The 19,697-nt window shown below is 40.6% G+C and overlaps 1 protein-coding gene across 2 annotated transcripts in view; it reads right to left on the reverse strand.

Annotated features, from left to right (window-relative positions):
- Nucleotides 1–19,697, reverse strand: part of SPOCK1 (SPARC (osteonectin), cwcv and kazal like domains proteoglycan 1) — a 264,847-nt gene that overhangs the window by 53,945 nt on the left and 191,205 nt on the right. For both annotated transcript variants that reach the window (XM_027643334.1, XM_027643333.1), the window contains one exon: nt 1,469–1,583. In XM_027643334.1, the coding sequence (XP_027499135.1) occupies nt 1,469–1,583 (115 nt within the window). The remainder of the gene's footprint in view (nt 1–1,468; nt 1,584–19,697) is intronic.

The following is a 19,697-nucleotide window of genomic DNA, read 5'->3' on the forward strand; positions in this document are numbered from 1 at the left end:
TCTACAATACCTTGTTGAAGTTTGAAAGCTGGGCAGAAAAACGCCTGCAGTTTTCAAAAAATTAAATAAACCTGGATTTTTAAAATACAGGCTGGAGAATCACTTGTTCTAGAAAGCAGATGGAGGCCTAATGTGAAAACTGGTGCTGTTCTAGAGGATATGGTGTGTGGAGGGAGAACCACCAGCAGGAGCATCGATGTTTTCAGCTGAAGTGACAGGGCCTGAACCAATCAGCAGAAATGTTGTTTAAACTTCTCCCCCTGTTTCTGTGCCTGCTGCTGTCAGAACGTGTCCACAGTGGGCAGGAGAAAAAGTGAAGAGAGGTTCCTGGATATCTGGTGTCAAACAGACCGTTGTTAAAGCTTTGTGTGTTTTATACTCCCTGTGATGTACAAGACAAACACATTTCACTGCTTAACATGACAGAGCAAACCCTGGCTAAGTCACCACTTTGGCTTTGGGAGCTGCTGATACAGGAGCCCAGCAGCTGCCAGTGAGTTAACCCTCTCAGCTCTCCTGAGAGAGTGGAGACAACACTGGACTTATAACCAGGCTTAAAAGCAGGTTGATATTCACTTTGTTACAGATGCTCTCACCAGAACATCTGCACTCACACCAGAAAACCACAGCTACAGGTAACAACTTTTTCCTTCTTATTGGCTTTTCCTCATAGCAGGGAGGAAACTCTCAGACAGAACCTGGCCATGACACTTCCCCTCCTGCTGCTGGACTTCTGCTTTTAGTCAGTCTCTTCTGCAAGAGCTAATTCCCTTTGGATGAGATCACTCTGAGACAGGTTGTACCTGCTTCCTTGGAAAAGACCCATGGGAGTGAATTATCTCCCCAGGCTTTCAGACCTGCACAGGGAACTCAGCAGAGAGAAAATGGCCATTTGTGCTGAGGCTCCAACCTTCACCTTCATAGAGCATCAGTTAATATGACTTTGTTTCAGTAACAATCTCATACATAAGCACAGACACAGATCTCTCTAATATACATTTGCCTTCTAATCATAACATTAATAAAATAAAGGTTAAAACGATAATTCAGATCCCATGTAATACATACTTTAAATGTGTGACTTTAAATGGCTTGTTGGTTAACACACAGGCTACTGATTTTCTTTTACCTCACAAAATAATGTACCATCAAGTAGTATTATTTTCTATCTTATTTTGTGATTCTTCAATGTTTTCCTTCAAAAGTATTTTCACTAAAAAATGAGACTCATTAGCCAGAACTCAGTTTTCCTATGAGACTCTATCAAGTGGGTGTTAGTTTTGCAGCAGTTAATGTGTTTGAAAGCACTGTTTAGAAAATGATTAGTTGTACCTTACCTTTTTCTCAGAAAGTGTTACACATGTAAAAAAAAAAAGAAAACTAGTTAAAAAAAGTCTTTCTTACATTTTTCTAAGAACATAGCAGGAACCAATTAATCTGCCATAATTTCATTAACAGCTCAACTTACCAGTCTTCTCCACCCTGTGTTTTGAGTTTTCAGGTCCTGGAAGACAGGGGCAGGGCCCTTCACATCGAGCTGTGATGGTTTTGCCAGAAGTACAGGCATGAAACTCCAACTTGCACTAGAATCATTAAAAAAAAAAAAAAGAATACTTTTTGAATTAGGACAAGATATAAAAGCAGCAGCAGCTGTGGATTAAATGAGAAATTGCATTATCAGTAATGGCACGAGATTGATTGCAAAACTTCAGTTTCTTTTGCAAATGCAATTGTTTTTATTATTACAGGTAACAACAACAGCTACCTCCCTATACAGAGTTTTGCACAGCACTTCTACAGGTGTCTCATAAGGGGTTGTTATCATTCCCTGGCATCTGTAGCATAGAAAGCTGAAACAATTTCTTCCAGATCCCCTAAGAGATGGGTGGCAAAGCTGGGGAGAAAATACAAACCTCCAGAAACCCAAGTGTTTCCTATGCTGCATCATGGTGTGAAATCATGCCCTCTGCTACCACCACTGATTTATTCCTTTGGTCTTTTGAGGAGCTGGGAGCTCTCAACTTCCACTGCAAGCAATGGACTTGGTTTGAATAACACCCACAAAGAGATCCCAGCCCTCAAAATAGAGAGAACTGAAGGAAAACAGCTCATCAGCTGATGAGACTGGTCCTTCAGGGTGTCAGCTTCTCTGAACAAGGAGGAAATTTTAAATTACTCCTACAAATGGCTACAAACTACCTTCAAGAGTTATCAGGACCCTTCCTAAAAATAGCCATCCATTGTGCAACCAACCCCAGAAATACACCAAAATTGTAAAACTGAAGAGTGAAGATTAAACCATGAGTAGTACAGTGTAATTCTTTGTATCTGCATATTGTTGCTTAGAATCATTACTCCTGAATTCAGTTCCATTTTTCACCTTCTTCCAGCACTGCTTTTACCAGGTCAGAATCTAAGGGCTTTTCATGCACAGGGGAGTGTTCCTGTGGCTCCCAGGCTGGTGTTCCTTCCCACAGGGATTGCCTCTCATCAGGGAAAATGGGAATGCTGGGCTGTAAAATCCCTTTGAGTCTGAGTTCTATTATGGTTTAATTCTATGATTCATCTAAAAGCAGGCCAATGCATCCACACAGTGTGACACGGTGAGTTTTGACTCGTGCAGCTCTTCTGGAGCCTGAAGGACACACATCCTGAGACCATGGCATGATCATGGAGGAGGCAGGGGGCAACCAGAGCTCACTGAGCAGCAGCCACTGCTGAAAACCACAGCATCACCCTCTGTTATTCCAGTAAAGTGGAGGCCAAGAGAACAGAGTAGGACGTTGTGACAAGATAAACACCTCCTGCTTTGAAAGGACTGCAAATATCTCGGCTTTGCCTCTGTTTGTTTTTTGTTAGAAGGGCTCATCTGTGCCCAAGCTTTAATCTGGCAGCAGGAGACCATTATCCTGTGCCTACATCCCATCCTGTTGACATTATCTCCCAGCCATTCTCAACTTCAATGCACTGAGGTGATTGTGTGCTCTCTCTGATGTTCTGCCCTTCTGATTTAGGAAATGCACGGCCACACACAGACGTGTGCAAGCTTAACCTGCATCTTACACTAAGTTCTTGCAAGGCTGAAGGGAACATATTTACTTATTTGTCATCTGTTTGCTCCACAAATACTCTTTGGACAGAGCACAAAAGCAAGAGAAAGCACATCAGAAGGGAGAGCACTCCGAGTGCAGTCCTGAAGGCAACAACTTTGCAGCATATTCTGATAGTCAATGAGAGCACGGGCATAAATCTTCTTCCTGCAGCTGGAGTTGATCATTTAATCCCTTACAGAACATCAATTACTTACATATTTTATTATGCATAATAAATGTAAATTATGTATCTAAGCATTGGAAATTATACTTCAAATACCACCTTTAAGATGGCACAGCCTGTTTCAAGCCCATTATTATGTGTGGTTAGGAAAGAAAGAGTTTTATACTTAGAAACAGCAAGGCAAGTTTTTCCTCAGCTTTCCACATGATTGATAAAAATAACAACCAAAAAGGTAAAAATAAACCAAAAAAAGGAACTGCTTAAAAGGGCTCTATTAACTGAGGGCAAGGAGAAGAGCTAAATTTGAAGACTGCAATGGTACAATCACAAGTGAGTAAGTGTACACAGGTGATTAACCACATCACATCCCCACCACACTTGTTTGAGATGTTTGATGTTGGGGGTTGAAGATTAATTTTAAACACAAAGATAATTTTAAATATTAAATTAGGATAACACTGATTATTTTTCAACACCCAATGACTGTATATAACTGTTTATTTCTTCCCTTATTAAAAACATGGAGATACTTTCCATGGGATGGTGTGCTTACTCACTGTAACGAGTAGCTCAACTTTGGATTTAATGACATTGCCTAAGTGATGTTCAGAGGCAGAGAGGCCACAGAGATGTCTTGTGGAGCAATAAAGACATTTTTTGAAGTATTCTGCCACTGGATCTACACTCTATAAGGAGCCTGCAGGCTTTCTCCAGACCATGGACAGAGTATGATCCAAACTATCAGTCTTTCCCACCAAAGGGACATTACATATTTCACAGACACGAGTCACAAAGCCTCTTGCAGTGATTGCACACAGGACTCACTGGGAGCTGCCCACAGTTTGGGGCTGGTCCCTCTGATTTCAGGGATTGCTGGTAGGATTGGATGTGCCTTGTGCTGAGCTGCTCTAGTAGAGATCCCTGGGTCTTGCAAGCTTTGTATTTATCTGCTGCCTCCCCAGTGTGTGAACTGCATTTGTTTACTCTGAACCCCAAGGCCCACATAAACATCTCCAAACTATTTTACTGCAAATGGAAAAGCAGCTCTGTTATTTGTTGCTAAATGTATATGGAGATCAATAAAATATATGAGGGGAGAAATGGTTGAACATATTCATGGAAAATTCATAAATTAATTTATTCAACTAAGATGGGGGGAAATTACTGCAGAGTGTGTTTTGGTTAAAGTGTTCCCCTGAGAATCCACTACTCGTATAATGATTCCCTCTTTATTGTCAGTGAATCTACAGCAATGTGTTTTGCATAAGCATTCACATTTGAGGGAGAAAGGAAATAGCTACATAAAATTTATTCCCAGCTATTTTATTCTTGTCTGTTAGTCTCCAGCCTGCAGTCCCTGCTAGAGGAGAATCTAGATATTTTTTTAATGATGTAATAAAACAGTGAATCTCTGCCTTTATACTGGCTTTCAACATTTGGCAGCCAGGTTTAGATCTAACCTGCAGGTAATATTGTTGAATAAGGTGCTGTGATCTTTCATGTAAGGGTGTCTATTTGGCTGCTGAATGTTTTTGTGGACAGGTTTGTTCAGCCCAGTACATTAATGCCTTGAAGAGCTTTGCATCCTGACACAGGGAACTCATGTGTTTGCCTAAAATGCAGCCAAGTACAGCAGCATGTCCTGGCCCTGACAGCACCTTTCACTGACAGCAGGATACCCTGAGCTGGAAGTGACTCAAGAGGATCATTAAAGCCCAGCTCCTGATTGAGTCATGATTCAAAATTCTACAATTGAAAATTTCTTGCAGTCTCACCAAGAGAGGAGAAAGTGTTAGGTTCCAAACTTCTTGGGCTTCTGTCATTAACTAAAAGTGAATTAAACAGGGGAGGACGTGGGAATTAGCAGACAATACACTTGGCAAAGATAAACATGAAGTCTCTTCTGAGAAAGAATGAAATTTTAAAGGGGAGGTTAAATTTTATAGTATACTAATTAAAATGTATGTTAAAGCCCTGAAATATTATATCATATTAATAGCAGTGGCTCTAAACCTCTGTTGTTGAACAGTGCTCTTGCCTGGAGGACACAGCATTTTTAGCACCCTACAGCTTTTTATGTTTTCACCAAGAAAGATTTCAGGACAGTGTTTGTTTTATGGTGCATCTTTTGTTCACTCACAATATGTCTCTTCCAAACTACACATACAAATAACAAAAGCTCATTATTTTCCACCTTATCTTTTACCCAGTACCTGCCACAGGCAGAAGCTCAAACTTCCTGAAATTACAGCATGTATATATTTTTAGTCCAGAGTTTCTTGATATCAGAAGCTTTTTTGTACCTATCTGTCCTAGCAGATAATTAGAATCCATTGGAATTCAGACACCCCTTTGAGAGGGGCTGTTTGTTTACAAGCTTTAGAGCAGTGCTTGCCACTGCTTCCATAGCAAGGATTCTTATCACTATTTTCTTTATAAGCTGCTTCTTCCAGTTTTCATCAGATGGAAAAAAACCCCAACAAACAACAACCACCATATCTGGAACACACTCAGACCAAATGTATTTTTTTTTTTAAATTGTCACAATAAAAGGAAAAGTTCAGTATCTTTTCTCCAAATCCCAAAAGAAATGTCATATGGTGCACTCCCATTGCACCCTGCTGGACACACACACAAAGCTTTAATGGGGATTCTCCAAACTTTTCAGGCTCTTAAAACCTGAAGTCCTGAAAACAGTTTATTCCACCACTGGTATGCATGTAAAAAAAAAATAATTAAAGAAATATCATTTGTTTTCTATTAGAACAGCTACAAGGAGAGCACACAGCACTTAATCTTTGCAATAAAAGCTGTACATAGATAACTTAAAATCCTTGAGCTCTAATTAGGAGTTTTGTTCTCCTTCTGAGAATACAGAGCTGCTGCTGATATTAATAGGAGTTATGCATGCATACCAGTGGTGGAATAAACTCTAATTAACACAACCAATCTATTGTGTAAATACAGATTGAGGCCTTTTTAAAATGTGTGCTATCTCTAGCTTTGAAGCAGATGTTATAGCTGATGGGCTCAGAAATTCCCCTTTCTGCAAGGAATGACATGAAGGACCTTGTCATGTCTCAGGTAAACAACAAATATTTGAGAAGGTCTCATTGCAAACCGAGCTGACAGGCTGGTGGTTCATAATCTAGAAAAAAAGAGCAGCTTCCAGGTGGAGGGGCAGGAGGAGAGAGAGCCAGGTTGCAAGGCACTGATATTAAATAGGCTGAACAGATTTATGCAGTAACACCAAAACGTCTCACACAGCAAAGCTCCAAGGACCAGAAATGGCTCCACACTCCCCAGCTCTGCCCTCTGCAGTCCTGCAGCTCTAATGAGGGAGAGCTGGAAGACTTTGCCCTCAGGGTAAAATCACCCCAGAACAGAAGGGAAATGTGAGACCCAGGAAATCTTTAAATATCAGGGTAAGTCAGCACCTCAGTAAGGTTGCCAACTGCAGGTGCTCCAAGCACACAGCTCAGGTGCTTAGAATGAGGATAGCCAATTTTAAGACTTTAAAATTTAACACCACTTTTTTTTTAAATTTAATTTAAAAAATTTCAGCTGCTTTTTTTGTTAGATCCCAGCCATATCTAATCTGTAATTTAAATGTTTTTGACTATTACAGCATAAGTTTAAACAACCAACTACCATCTCCAGAGCAACTGGAAAACCAGGAGGTTCATCTTCCAAGAAGAAATAATCGATTCCTGGGCTTCAGAAAACAACAGGCTGAGTTGCAAGAGGCAGCAACCATGCAATTCAGGATGGCATTAATTGCATATTTAGTGGCTCTGCACTATAATTAGAACTGTGCACACCTCCTTAAAATTAGGCTTCAACTTCTCAGCAGAACAGAAGGGGCTCCTTCTTTTCATCAGGCAAAGACAAAGAGTTGTTTTAGAAAACAGAGAGTCTGATTGCTCAGTAGAGGGACAACTCTGTCCCAAAGCACAGTCCATGAGTTTATAAACAAATAAATACTTCATAAGACAAATATTTAAGACTTCATAAATAAATAAACAAGAACTGTTTCCCAAACTACCCAACAGCTGCAGAATTAGGAGGGTGACTGCTTGTAGGCACGTTGAGCCATCTCAGGGTTTGAGTGGCAGGGCTGCAAACCAAGCAAATTATTGTGTGCTTGTGCTGCTCCAAACTGCCCTCACAGACAGAGCAGAATCAGCTCATTTGGGGATTTCTGGAAAGCCCCACCGAAGGACAAAATTCTGTTTTCATACAAACCAAACTGCCCTGGGAAACAAGTGGCAACCAGCTCAATGTGAAGCAGGAAATTTTAAAAAAAATGCATTTAATTGCATGAGCTGGATGATATGGCATATAAGGACACTACACTGGGTAGGGAGGTGGAAGATATTCAAGGGACCATTTACTAATGCAATGTGACAATGAAAACAAATGGTTCCCATTCTAGGAGCAAACAAGAAGAAAGTTCCAGGCACCAAAATCTAGTGTGTCATACAGAAATTGAATTTGTGTTTACAAGTCATTTCGATGCCAGTTCTGGAAACACCCAGGCCCAGGTGTGTGTGGGGACAGCTCGGCTGGTTTATCATCTTGTAAGAAATTCAGGTCCTCACTGAACCTGATGGGTCTAGAACATGATGCAGAAGAGCCAATTCATAAGTTGAAACATTTGTGCAATGCTGATTTCAACTTTTCTTTCACTGGCTGACGAGACCAAGATGAGTTAAACGGGAAATTAAAACGAGTTTTAGTCGGGAATATTTGCAGGATCAGAATCCAAATACAAATGTAGGCAAGTAATGCTGGCCTATTAAAAAAAAATAAAAATATATATATATATAGTGCCTTATAACCCATATTCTATATTCATGCTCAAAAGCTTTTCCTATTGCTAAATGTTTACTCCTTTGCCTGCAGGATTTGCATGACAGCTCATGATGACCATTTTCTACCTGCACATGGGAGTTTTTGCTTTCCAGTACACTAGTCTACCACACCTCAAGACATGGACTTTAAAAATCACTTGCCTGCTGCATTTGTTTCCTTTCACTTCTAGACTCCTACTGTATTGCTTTTGTCTCTATGAAATCATTTCCTATCCCTAAATCTTCATAATTATGAGCTGAGAGTTCATTGCTAACAGCACTATTCAAAGCGGAACAAAGCTACTGTTTTTTGTTGTTTTTTCTTTTTTATAGACCAAAGCCATCTTAGTTGAGAAGTAAAGAAAATCCCAGAAAAACAATTGGAGACTTGGAACGATCGATGCTGCTTAAAATGTATTTACCATGTAATTGAGATGCATTCTCATTCTGCAGCCATTTACTACTGATCACATGAGAATGATGATTTGTCACTTTTATTTGCTTCAAATTACTAAGGGCAATTTAATTTCTCTCTTGGTGATAACGCATCAGATAACATGAACATAATCAAGAGGTAACGATCTGAGGCTCTGTGCACACACAGATACTCCCTTTACCAGCTAAACAACATATGGCAGAGGGAAGACAACCCAAGACTTTCAGATCCCCAAGCACAGGGTTTCCACCCAGTCAATAAAATTTTAAGCAGAGCATGTGACTATCCCAGTCTGGATTTCAGCTGAGGCAATGCTCCATCTACACAGTCATTCCCACATCCATCTGCCCATACCTGGACAAAAAGCACCAGCTTTTTGTGACCACTATAAAGGGTAGGCATGTACCCTGTAGGTTTTTAGGGCAATTGGTATGATGGCAATATCCTGGCAGCCCAAAAATCTCTCAACCAACTCTCCCCATCAGTCAGTAACTGCAAAGTGCTTACTACTGTACCTGCAGTTACTCTGAGGTGTCTGATGCCTCTGACAGTTTACCAGGGATGGGATTGTGACCACTATGGCTGTATGGGCTGAGAGCAGCTCAGCCCTCTCTCTGAGGTTTGTATGTTTACAAATCAAAGAAAAGTTGCTACTACACCCCTTTCACCCCTTGAAACACTGGTGAACTAGTCTGTTGAATTTGTTCTATGCTGCCTGTTCTTCCTCTAGCAACCCTGGCACAAATAAGAAGCAACATTAAAACTGGAGTGTCACGTTGCCAGAGAAGCTGTGGCTGCCCCATCCTTGTTCAAGACCAGGTTGGATGGGGCTCTGAGTAACCTGGTCCAGTGAAAGGTGTCCCTGCCCACGGAGGAGGGGTTGGAATGAGATGTTCTCTAAATTCCCTTCCAACCTAAACCATTTCATGATTCTATGTTCTTAAAACTCACTGCATTTTTATTTCCAGGGTCAATAAAAAATGGTGCTGGGGAAAAGGACAGAGATACAGTTAAAGAGCACCCTGGCTTGTTTGACAACTTGGTGGTGTAGTAAGCAGCAATCTCATTAGTTCAATTGTGCTACCAGTCATAGGCCAAACACACAAGTCCTGGAGTCCCTCTAGAAAATTGGAAACGTGAGTTTTTCCAGCATGTGTGCTTGGTTTTCAAATGTATCATCATTTTCTAACCAAACTCAGTCTTTGCACATGAGAGGTGAAGGTCAGCCTGATTTTTTCTGTTCCCAAATAGCAACTTCCCTGATAATAAACATCAGGAGGCCAATCCTCTTTTCCAGAATAGTTATCCCAGCCATTCTCATCACATCTGTTAACTAGTTCACAATAGGTTTGCTCAGATTTTACTGTCCACGTTGTGGTCCCAGCAGTGTTCATTCCTCATTATTATGTATGAAATGTACAGTATCAAGCAAACTTTCAGATCTCAGGGAGAGTTTTTCTCTGTTGTTTACAGACAGAGCAACTCTGAAGTGTAAGTACAATTATAAAATACACAGCATCCTGCAGGGCCACAGCTCTGGCTGCTTTCAGAACAGCAACAAGACTGAAGTGCTAAGAATGCCAGCTTATTTTTTTTTTTTAATTGAGTTCTCAGAATTTCCATTTTGTGAAGAATAAATCAAAACAAAAGCCAAGCTGAAGCCTCGATGCTAAGAAGCTTGAAACAAAACATTTGACAGTTACCAGCAAAGAAGCTTTAGGAATGTCTTTTGGAGCATAGCAACCAAGGGAGGGTAAGCAGGCTAAAGCTTTGAAGTCTCTGATTTCTAAAGAAGACAATAGAAGTAACAAGAAATTTAAAAAAAAAAAAGAAAAAAAGGAAAAACCCATACCCCAGGCCTAGTTCAGTGCTCACTGAATGGACTGGCTGTGAAAGACACCCATACAAAGAAAGCAGAATTAGTCTGTTTGCTCAGAAATCAAGTAAGCACAGCTAATCCTTTTGCAGTGTTATCCTGTTTTGGCCTTTAATAAATCTGCTTCAAATTAAAGATGTACCCAGGCCAAAAAACACCTCCTTTGATGTTTTAAATGGCTCAAACAAGCTGCTTGTTAGAAAAAGCTCAAAATACGAATTCTGAAAAAAAAGAAAAAAACAAATCCTTCTTCTGTGCCAAGGAGCTGGCACCTCACGGGAAGGTCAGAGCATTTAAGGTCACAACTGTCAAGCACCTCAAGAATTGGTGCATCTTGTGCCCATGCATTAAGGGAAAAGATCCTGAAATACAAGTCCCTTACAAAGTTAGTTGCCCAAAAGCAGCTGATCCCCTTGTTTTACAACCATTGCATCACATCACTGAGATACTGGAATAAGGAATTTCACATTTTAACTGAATGCAGGCATGCAGCTTGGAACAAGGTAACTAAATTACTGCAAATGATATTTGTATTAAGGCTTGTATAATTAGCTGTGAGTTGGCATAATAAACTCTACAATTTTCTTGTTTCCTCTTCCCATCAAGAATACAACTTTCAACGCTTGAATTGTATCAGACAATTCATGATGTAAACAACTGAGTTTTCTCCTATTTTAACCTTGGCTGCAGAAGGAAGGACTTTAAAAATAAAACTGGCTTTATATACAAAATGTACAGCAGGCCAGCTGAACTCCCAACAAGAGTGATCAGGTTGTCCTCAGTGCAGGAGTGGATGTAATTGATGGGTTTTTAAGTTCCGACCGTCACATGCCAATTTGTTTGATTTGGCAGCCACAACTGTGATTCTAATCAAGTTAGAAAGGCAGCTCTGTGATTACCATCATCAAGATTGGTAGCTTTCCCAAAAGGAACCAATACTGTGTTTGCAATCCTGACTGATTGCTGACTTCCCTTCAAAGGGTGTGTTTTTTCTCAGAAGCATCCACAGCACAGGGCAGATCTCCAGTCACAGCTCAAGGACAGAAAACTACTCAAACTTTGTTGCTTTATACTTTGATCATCCCCTTCCACGGAAATTGTTGCAGCTTTAGAGGGAGGCACGGGAACTTGGCATTTTCCATAAGCCACATAAACATGCAGATCCTGCAGGTGTCAGGGTTAAGTGCAAGGGAGACAAATGTTCCACTGTCCCGTGCCCCTTCTCAGTCCTCTGAGGGACTGGACTGGCTAAACAGGGGTAGTGATGGGAGACAGTCACAGCCATAAACCACCCACTCTCCTCAGGATGTAGTCACAATATTTGCCTTCAGTTCCACTGTTCCCTCTGTCACTCTCAGCCACGTGACCTTGATCCTACAGAACCTCAACCAGGCAGATGCACAATTTTCCCTTCAAAGAAAGACCTGTCTCAAACAATTTTGGCAAAATAATTCAGCCCAGTGGGCACCCACCTTGTAGATGGTACTGCAGTGTGAACTGACAGAGTACTGAATACTCACTGTTTCATTCCCTGCAGAACAACCAAATCCCTCTGTTTAAGACAAGGCAAATTACAAAGTACTCTGGTTCCTTGTTTTCATCTCTGCATTATTTCCCTTCTTGATGCCTTCTGAATTCTCATTAACCTTTCTGTCAAGATTGCATTAAACATGCCCTGTTAATTCACCATGTTCTTTGAGAAGTCTGACATGGAGATGACAAATGCTTATCTAAAAAAAAAAACACCCAAAACCCTCTAGTTTAATGAAGTGCATAACAAGAAACACAAAATTCTAGTTTGCAACACAGGTTTTATTTCAGCTTTGCTACTTCAGTGAGTTCAGAACGTCTGAATAGCTTCAGCATCTCTCCTTAAGGGAGCATAAGAAAAGGTCAGGGACTTTGAAGAAATCTTCAAGAACCTCCTCCAAAGTCAAAGCATTTTTGTTATTCTAATATGACATTCTATGGCATACACATCTCCTAAATAAGAACCCTTTACAATTAACATACACTACTCTTACCATAGGCCAGGGCACTAAATTTCTCCAAAAAAGTTTATAACTTTCTGGGTATTTCTAATGAGAAGTTGATGCAATGTTGGTGCAACACAAGGTAAGGAATAAACATTTGTATTCCAGTAGGTTTTGGGAGAGGAATATTGTATGTTCTGTAAACACATATTAATCCTTAAAAAAAATCCCAAAGCAGTTTAATTGACTAGTATGATTAACTGCCTGATGTACTACATCTGTCCTATTAAATATTTTTTTAAAAATATTCAGTAAGACAATCATGCAATGAAATTACCATTTATGTGGCTCCTTTCATCCACAAAGGAGTCAAAATCCTACATATTTATAAAGGTATAAATACAAACCACTGCTCAAGAGCAGCCAGTTCTGCAGCAGGAAATATCAAATGCTCTGCACCAGCACACGATATAACACAAAGGGAGAAGTGTTATTTAAATCCAGAGAGATGACAACACCCAATTAACCAGATAAGAGTACAAAACCTGCACTCAAATACAGGGTTTTCTTTCAGACTTCTGTTTCCCAGCTCCTAAAAATTTAGTCCTCTATAGAGTGACTTTAAGCCTCCTTGAAAACAGCTTTGCTTTTCTTACACACTTTCCTTGACCAGGAAAAACAGTTCACAGACCCTATGTCAGATGCCCACAGACTCCTGTCAGAATCCACTGCTCACTTAAAAATATAAATCAACAAACATGGCAACATTTCCCCAGAAACTCATTGGTTCAAGCCACCAAACTGGTTCTTGGCAAGTCTCACACTTGGACCTCGATTGACTGACCATGGCATTGAGTGGCACCAGGACTGGTAACAAAACTGTTGTCTCTTAGCAAAAGGGAATAAATTATTTCAAGCTGGAAAAGCCCATGAGCCATAAATTCTGTGAAAATGCCCCCCAACCCTTACAGCTGAATTGCTACAGGATTATTAGAAAAGTAAAAGAATTTTTTCACTCCTTTCTGCCAGCAGTCGCACATAATGAGGCACATCAACTGGTCAAAATTCCTCAGGTTTTCTCCATTTAACACACCAACTTAAAATCCAACAAGTTTACAGTAAGAAAACATAAAGCAGAACTTCAGAGTGTGTCATATGGTCTGGACATCAGCAAAATTGCTAAATAGTGAGGCTAATATATTCCCAGTCTCCAGCTGCTCACTGAGCAGATGAAGTTTGTGGCATAAATCTTATTTGTCAGTATAAACTCATCAAGAATGAGTGAAGCTTATTAACAAAACTTAGATGTTATCTCCCAAAGAACTCTTAGACTTCAGAAGATTAAAAATCTTTTCCTGCCATGACACGTACAATGACCTCATAAATATTTGTAGACCCTCTGTCACTGGAAAATGCCATCTATTCCTGCTTCTGTGTAATATTACACAGTAAAACAGAGCAAAACAGAATACAAGGACATTCCTGCTGGTTTACCATAGAAGGCTAAAGAAAACTGCAGTTTGAAGTCATATTTAGATGCTTCAGAAGTCCATGAAAAATGTTTGGAGAAAGCATTTCTGCTTTTGAAGGGGAGTCAGCCCATTAGGCCAAGATTTTTTTCCTAAAATATAAATAGCTCAAGAACCAAAAGATTTAGCTAGATAATAAATCAGTATTTTTCACATTGTATCAGTCAGTTGTATACCACTGATACTTGAACCACTTTAATCAGGGGTTTATCAGAGATTTATTTAAATTCCCTTTGAAAAAGCTATTTCCTAGAATAACAAACAGCAAAGCTCTCCTGTCTAGTGCTGTATATTTTGTTGACCAGCTCTTTTATTTATTAGTACATGCACTTATCCCTCATCCACAGGAATGTTCCATTTGTTCCAAATGCCTGAGCTCAAAGATGGTCACAGTGATGCTCCAGACAAAACCTCCCTGTCCCCCTTCACAGGTCTGGGACATTCCTGCCTGTCCTTAAAAGGACTCAGAAATGACATTTCTAAATGGCAATCCATCACCCATCCTGCAGACTGTAATAGTACTGTAAATTCCTACCGAAGCTTCACTAAATTTGAAGTCAGACAATTGTTTTTTTGGTGCCAGTTTCTTGAACACCTCCATATCGAGCCTTCAAACCACTTCTTGCAACAGAAGAAAATCTGTGTGTGCCTTCTGCCTCAGCACCTGAGCTGTCCAGAGGATGCCACCTCTGAAATGTAAGAACTTGAGGCAGGTTTGCCCAAATCCTGCCTTTACAACTGAAAATCCCAGCACAGAATCAGACCCTGCTCAAAGGAAGGCTGGAAAATTGGGTCCTAGAGGCAGCACTGCCTGAGTACTGCCAGTGGACAGACACTACAGCCTTGCCTTTCTCACCCCTTTGGGAAGGGGTCTAATTCCCTGAAGCACCACTAAAAGCGAGGACAATCCAACTGTGACTATTGCAGTTCATTTGATGCCCACAGTGACTGATAACAAGTGCACAAATGAGGTTTGATCTGCTCAACCTGCAGGCATTTAGTGCCTTTAACAGACACTAAGCTGTCGGGCTGGGTATCTACACGACTGCCAAACTTCAGACTTGTCCTCCTGGTCTTGTAGCCCTCCTTGTCTCTCCTTTGAGCTGGTGCTAGAAGGGCCAACTTCAGCATTTGAAGTGATATTTTTCTCTTGAACATTATGGAGATTGAGTATTTTGATAGGTGAACATGGCTGAAGACAGAAGCATAAACTGACCTATTTTAGCTGTTCACAATCAATGGGGTGCATATATACACACAATAAAAAATTAACTGTATTAAAATGTAAAAAATAATGTAAACTCTTTAATTGCCAGTATTTGGTACACTGGTTGAAGTGGCTGTGAGAAGACTATCTGAAATAAGGAGTTACTGTGTTGCTTTAAAGCAATATACACTTAATGACTGTAGAGTTCATCTTTGTAGCACCCACTCCTTTTCTCTGGAGAGCCTGGTAGGGGTCTGAGCCCTCACTTCTGTGTATGGGGAGGCATTTAAAAATAAGTGAGTACTGGCCTCCATCCCTCAGGAAAGGCATCAGTCCCTTTTCATTCCAATCACAGCTTGAACAGCCAGATGGATAAAGCCTCATTGCCCTGACACATTCTCCTGGTGTCTCGGTTGTCTCAGCTCAGCAGGGAAGGTTCCCCTCATCAAGGTGCTGAGAAGGAGACATGATCAGGATCATTTGGTTTAAAAATGAGATGAGAGTGGGTGAACTGTGCTGTCAGAGTGATGCTGAGGGATGACAGCAGCGTGCAGAAGGCAACCACAGCCCTGTGCATGGGATGGCCAAGGAAATCCACCCCCTGAGCAACGCACAGGATGATGGCTGCAAACTGAGGGACTGATTTGCACAACTCTCCAGGTAGAAAAACATTTAATTTAAGAAAGTTTAGATTGTCACAATTGCCCGTGACAAGAGTGCCTGTCTAGCAAAGCCTTGAGCCTGTGTTTTGGGCTAGAACTGTGCTATAGTCAAGACCTTAAAAACATTCCCAATACAGGTTGTCACTGGCACTACATTTCCTTGTCACTCTCTACGTGTGACTGATTTGCCAAGATCAAGACTAAATTCATGATCAGCAGCAAGGGCACCCAACATGAATTATAAAACTGCCTTTCCTTCCTTGGCCTCTTAGAAAATGCTTTCCCTGCATTCATTGTTGCTTTTTATATCCTGTTTGTAATGGCCCATGACTGCTCAGCTCGGTCCACCATCTCCTCCCTGCTCCCAAAACCAAGATGATGCTCAGCAAGGAGGAGGCATTTGGCTATTAAATACAAAACTTGTATTATGAAGTGTACTGACAGCACAGCAAAGTGCCTTGTGCCCTGAGATGAAATGGAGGTGGGGGTAGAAGTGGAGATGATTTTTTGAAGTTAATTTAGCACTGAGGAAGGTGGCTGGTTGCTTGGTGCAGCTCTGAGGAGGCTGGGGCAGTGCCTGGCCAGAGACTTCATCTGCAGAGACAGAAGAGCTCCCCATTGAAAATAAGGAGGGGAAAGAAAGTCCAAAAAATCAAGGGGACCAGATGATTAGAGGAAAGGAGGAATAGGAAAAGATCTTTCCTTTCTCGTCATCTTCCCAAAATCACAGATGCAGAGATGAAACTAAAGCACTAAACAGACAAACCATGCATCCAGATGTACCTGCAAAGTCAGAGGATCAGTTTTTAAAATTTCTTACCATGGAGCTGAGCAGCAGCAGGGAAATGACTGTTGATACAAAGCAAACACAGGGCTTGGAGCATCAGGTATTGGGAAGTGGCCAACGATTCTCTCCCAAACCCAGGATACAGCCCAAAGCCAGAGTTGTAAAATGAGGGAGCCAGAGGAGAACAATGAAGAGGAAAACCCAGACAGTGCTCCCAGCTCTCACAGTGACAGATGATGTCTTGAGCCTATTAACAAAGCAATAAATCCCACAGAGGATCTGCCACCCTGAAAGCACACTGTATGCTTAGGCTTGAGAATTTTTGCCCAAGGGAAGAAAATCCTGGAGTTTCAGAGTCAGCTTACATCCCAGAATCTCTTCCAAAGGTGTGGGTCACTCAATTTGCTGGTGAACTGCAAGATATAGTACTCAAGTTGCAAAGTGTCTTTCTTCTCTGAAGAAGAATTAGATAATAACACTTTAGATAGTGCTGAGCTGGGTTTCATTCACCACATCACTCTGGACATAACCACTGGTAATGAAGAGAGCTTTTGCCTAAGTCCTTTCACAGAAGTTTACAAGCTTCAGTGCAGTTATTTGAAAATCACCAAGCTTATCCCAAACTTTCACATTCTGTGCTGTGTGTGGGCTCACTCTCCCACAGATGACATTGAAAAGTTTAGGATACTGCGTCAAAAAACCACTAATTAAAAAGGCTTCCCATTAAAGAAAATGGAAATCATGACAAAAACTAGATTTAAAGTCAATTTTAGTGATAAGGAGAAGAAAAAAAACCAATCTCACAGTAACTATCTACTTACAGAAAAGAAATGCTGTAAGTTAAACTACTAAAAAAAACAGAACAAATGAGAAGATTTGAGCTTGAAACACCAGGAAACTGTTGCTGACCATCATTCAAATATTGTGTTGCATCAGCCTGTGTGGTTGTTCCACGAGGGGATACTTGAAGAATTCTTCTCACGCAACTTTTCCAACCAACACAATCACAATTCTTTAGTCACAGATTAGCTGAGGTGTTGCTCAAAATGACCTCCTGCTGCTTTGCAGTTATGATTTAAGTCTGAAAACTGTTCTAATGTATGGAATCAACAAAGGGAAGAAAAGGAGCCGAAATTTAGATAATAATGCCAAATTTATCACCACAGAAGAAATATGATTCACGCTCCCCTGTAAATCTACAATAGCTGCAATTCAGGAAGGAAGGGTGAAAAACTATCACCTTATCTAAAACCATGTATTATTCATATTTTATTATTGTAGCAATCAAACAAAGCTGACTAAAAGAACCTGACAAACTTCTTATCAAACTGTATTTCACCATTTTTGAGCAAATCTGTGGCAAATTCCCTTGGGATCACAGCACTACTCTCATAGCAGTGCATTGGGTACTTCTGGAGTCTCAGTTTTGGGCCCCAGCCAGTGGCCTTTGTGCCCCCAAAATCCTGACCATCTTTCCTGCTAATTGCACAGAGCTAACTGATCAACAGCAAGAGGACAACTCTGGTTATTATGTTTTTTAGATGTTGTGAGCCTCTAGCACAGATGAGATCTGTTTGCTGCAGATTATATTCAGCTATGTCTTCTACCTAATCCTAAACTCCAGTTACAGCCATCAATTTATATATTATTCATTTTATTAATCTAATAATTTATCTAATAATTCACTGCCTTTGACAGCAAATGCTATCTGTGTATGGCCACATGAGGCTCATAACATTCTTGCTTCACAAATGTATTCGGAGTTAATCTTTAGCTGCCTTATTTCCTGTTTTCATTTCCCAAGGAACAGCTCCTTTTTCTTTTTATAGACTCTATATGGTCCTAAGAAACAGCAAAGTGAACACATAACAGTTAACTGCCCTCAGCCTGCAGCTCATACCTTTTGGCAGCAGTAGGGACACTTAGAGCTGCAAGACTGGATTCAATACCCCCTGTAAGTAAAATTACAGCTGAAAAGAAAGTACACAAACAGCTCTGAAGACTGAAGTGTCCCCACCTAACCCCTGTGTTACACACCAGCATCCACACAATAGCTTCAGCAAAAGCACTGATATCCTTTCAAAACTGAACAAAACTTGCATGTGAAGACCCAAAATGTTGGTTGTGCCTTTCCCTGCGGATGGGTGAAGAGCCCCACCCCACCTCTGATGCCAAGATGAAATGGGAATTCCAGGTGAGCTGTTTTAGAGTGAGCAAAATGTATCTCAAAATGCACGTCAGAGGCCCTGCAGGTGATGTCACTGAGTCTGGAATTACAGGATAAGACACATCAGATAAGTGTTCGAACTAAATACAACAAGATTTAGAACATGCTTTTAGGTTTAAGGAAAAGTGCAGTCTTTAAATTAGTGCTCTAGGATTTACTGGCTTAAAAGGAAAGACCTTAAGGCCTCCCATCAAAGAGTTATATAACTCAAAAGGGTTTTCCTTGCTCAGTGTTGCTTGTGCAAGATAATTTAAGTAATAAAACATGCTTCTGGCACTAACCCTCCTATGCAGACTCTGTGATGGCAGATCTCAGATTTGAAAATAGAGGTCTCCATACAGGCTGGCACTCCTCTTCCATCTCCCTATAGGGGCTTTGGCTGGTTATTTCTACTGTCTATTCATTTTTTTTTCAACTGAAAGACTTTTGTTACCAACCTCAGCAGAATTTGGTCACAATGTGCATCTAATGGTCCCAGCTCAAACCAGACTAAACTCCAGCCTAGCACAGCACATCAACTGAGCCAGCCTTTCATTTCAGCCTCCCTGCAATTTAAATTGGCTACATCTGATCTGTAAATGGCCTCAATCTTCAAGCTTCACACTGTATGTTACAGCATTTAGCTCCCTGGGTGGCACATGCCCCTGACAAATCTCTCCTGAGAATGTTAAACACAGACTTTAAAACTGGAATTTCTAGCAAGTAACTTTTCCTTTGTGTGAAAGGGAAGGGCAGCCTGAAATTACTTGAAATTCTGAAGTTGAGAGGAAAAAAAGTCTATTAACAAGTGGAAGCCTTTATCTATAGGAGGCTTTTAGAGTTTTATCGAATCTAATTGGTGTTTAATAAGACAGGTTTTTTCAAACAGTGC

This window comes from Corapipo altera, unplaced genomic scaffold (genome assembly GCF_003945725.1).
Source record: "Corapipo altera isolate COAL_440 unplaced genomic scaffold, ASM394572v1 75, whole genome shotgun sequence".
Taxonomy (NCBI): Eukaryota; Metazoa; Chordata; class Aves; order Passeriformes; family Pipridae; genus Corapipo; species Corapipo altera.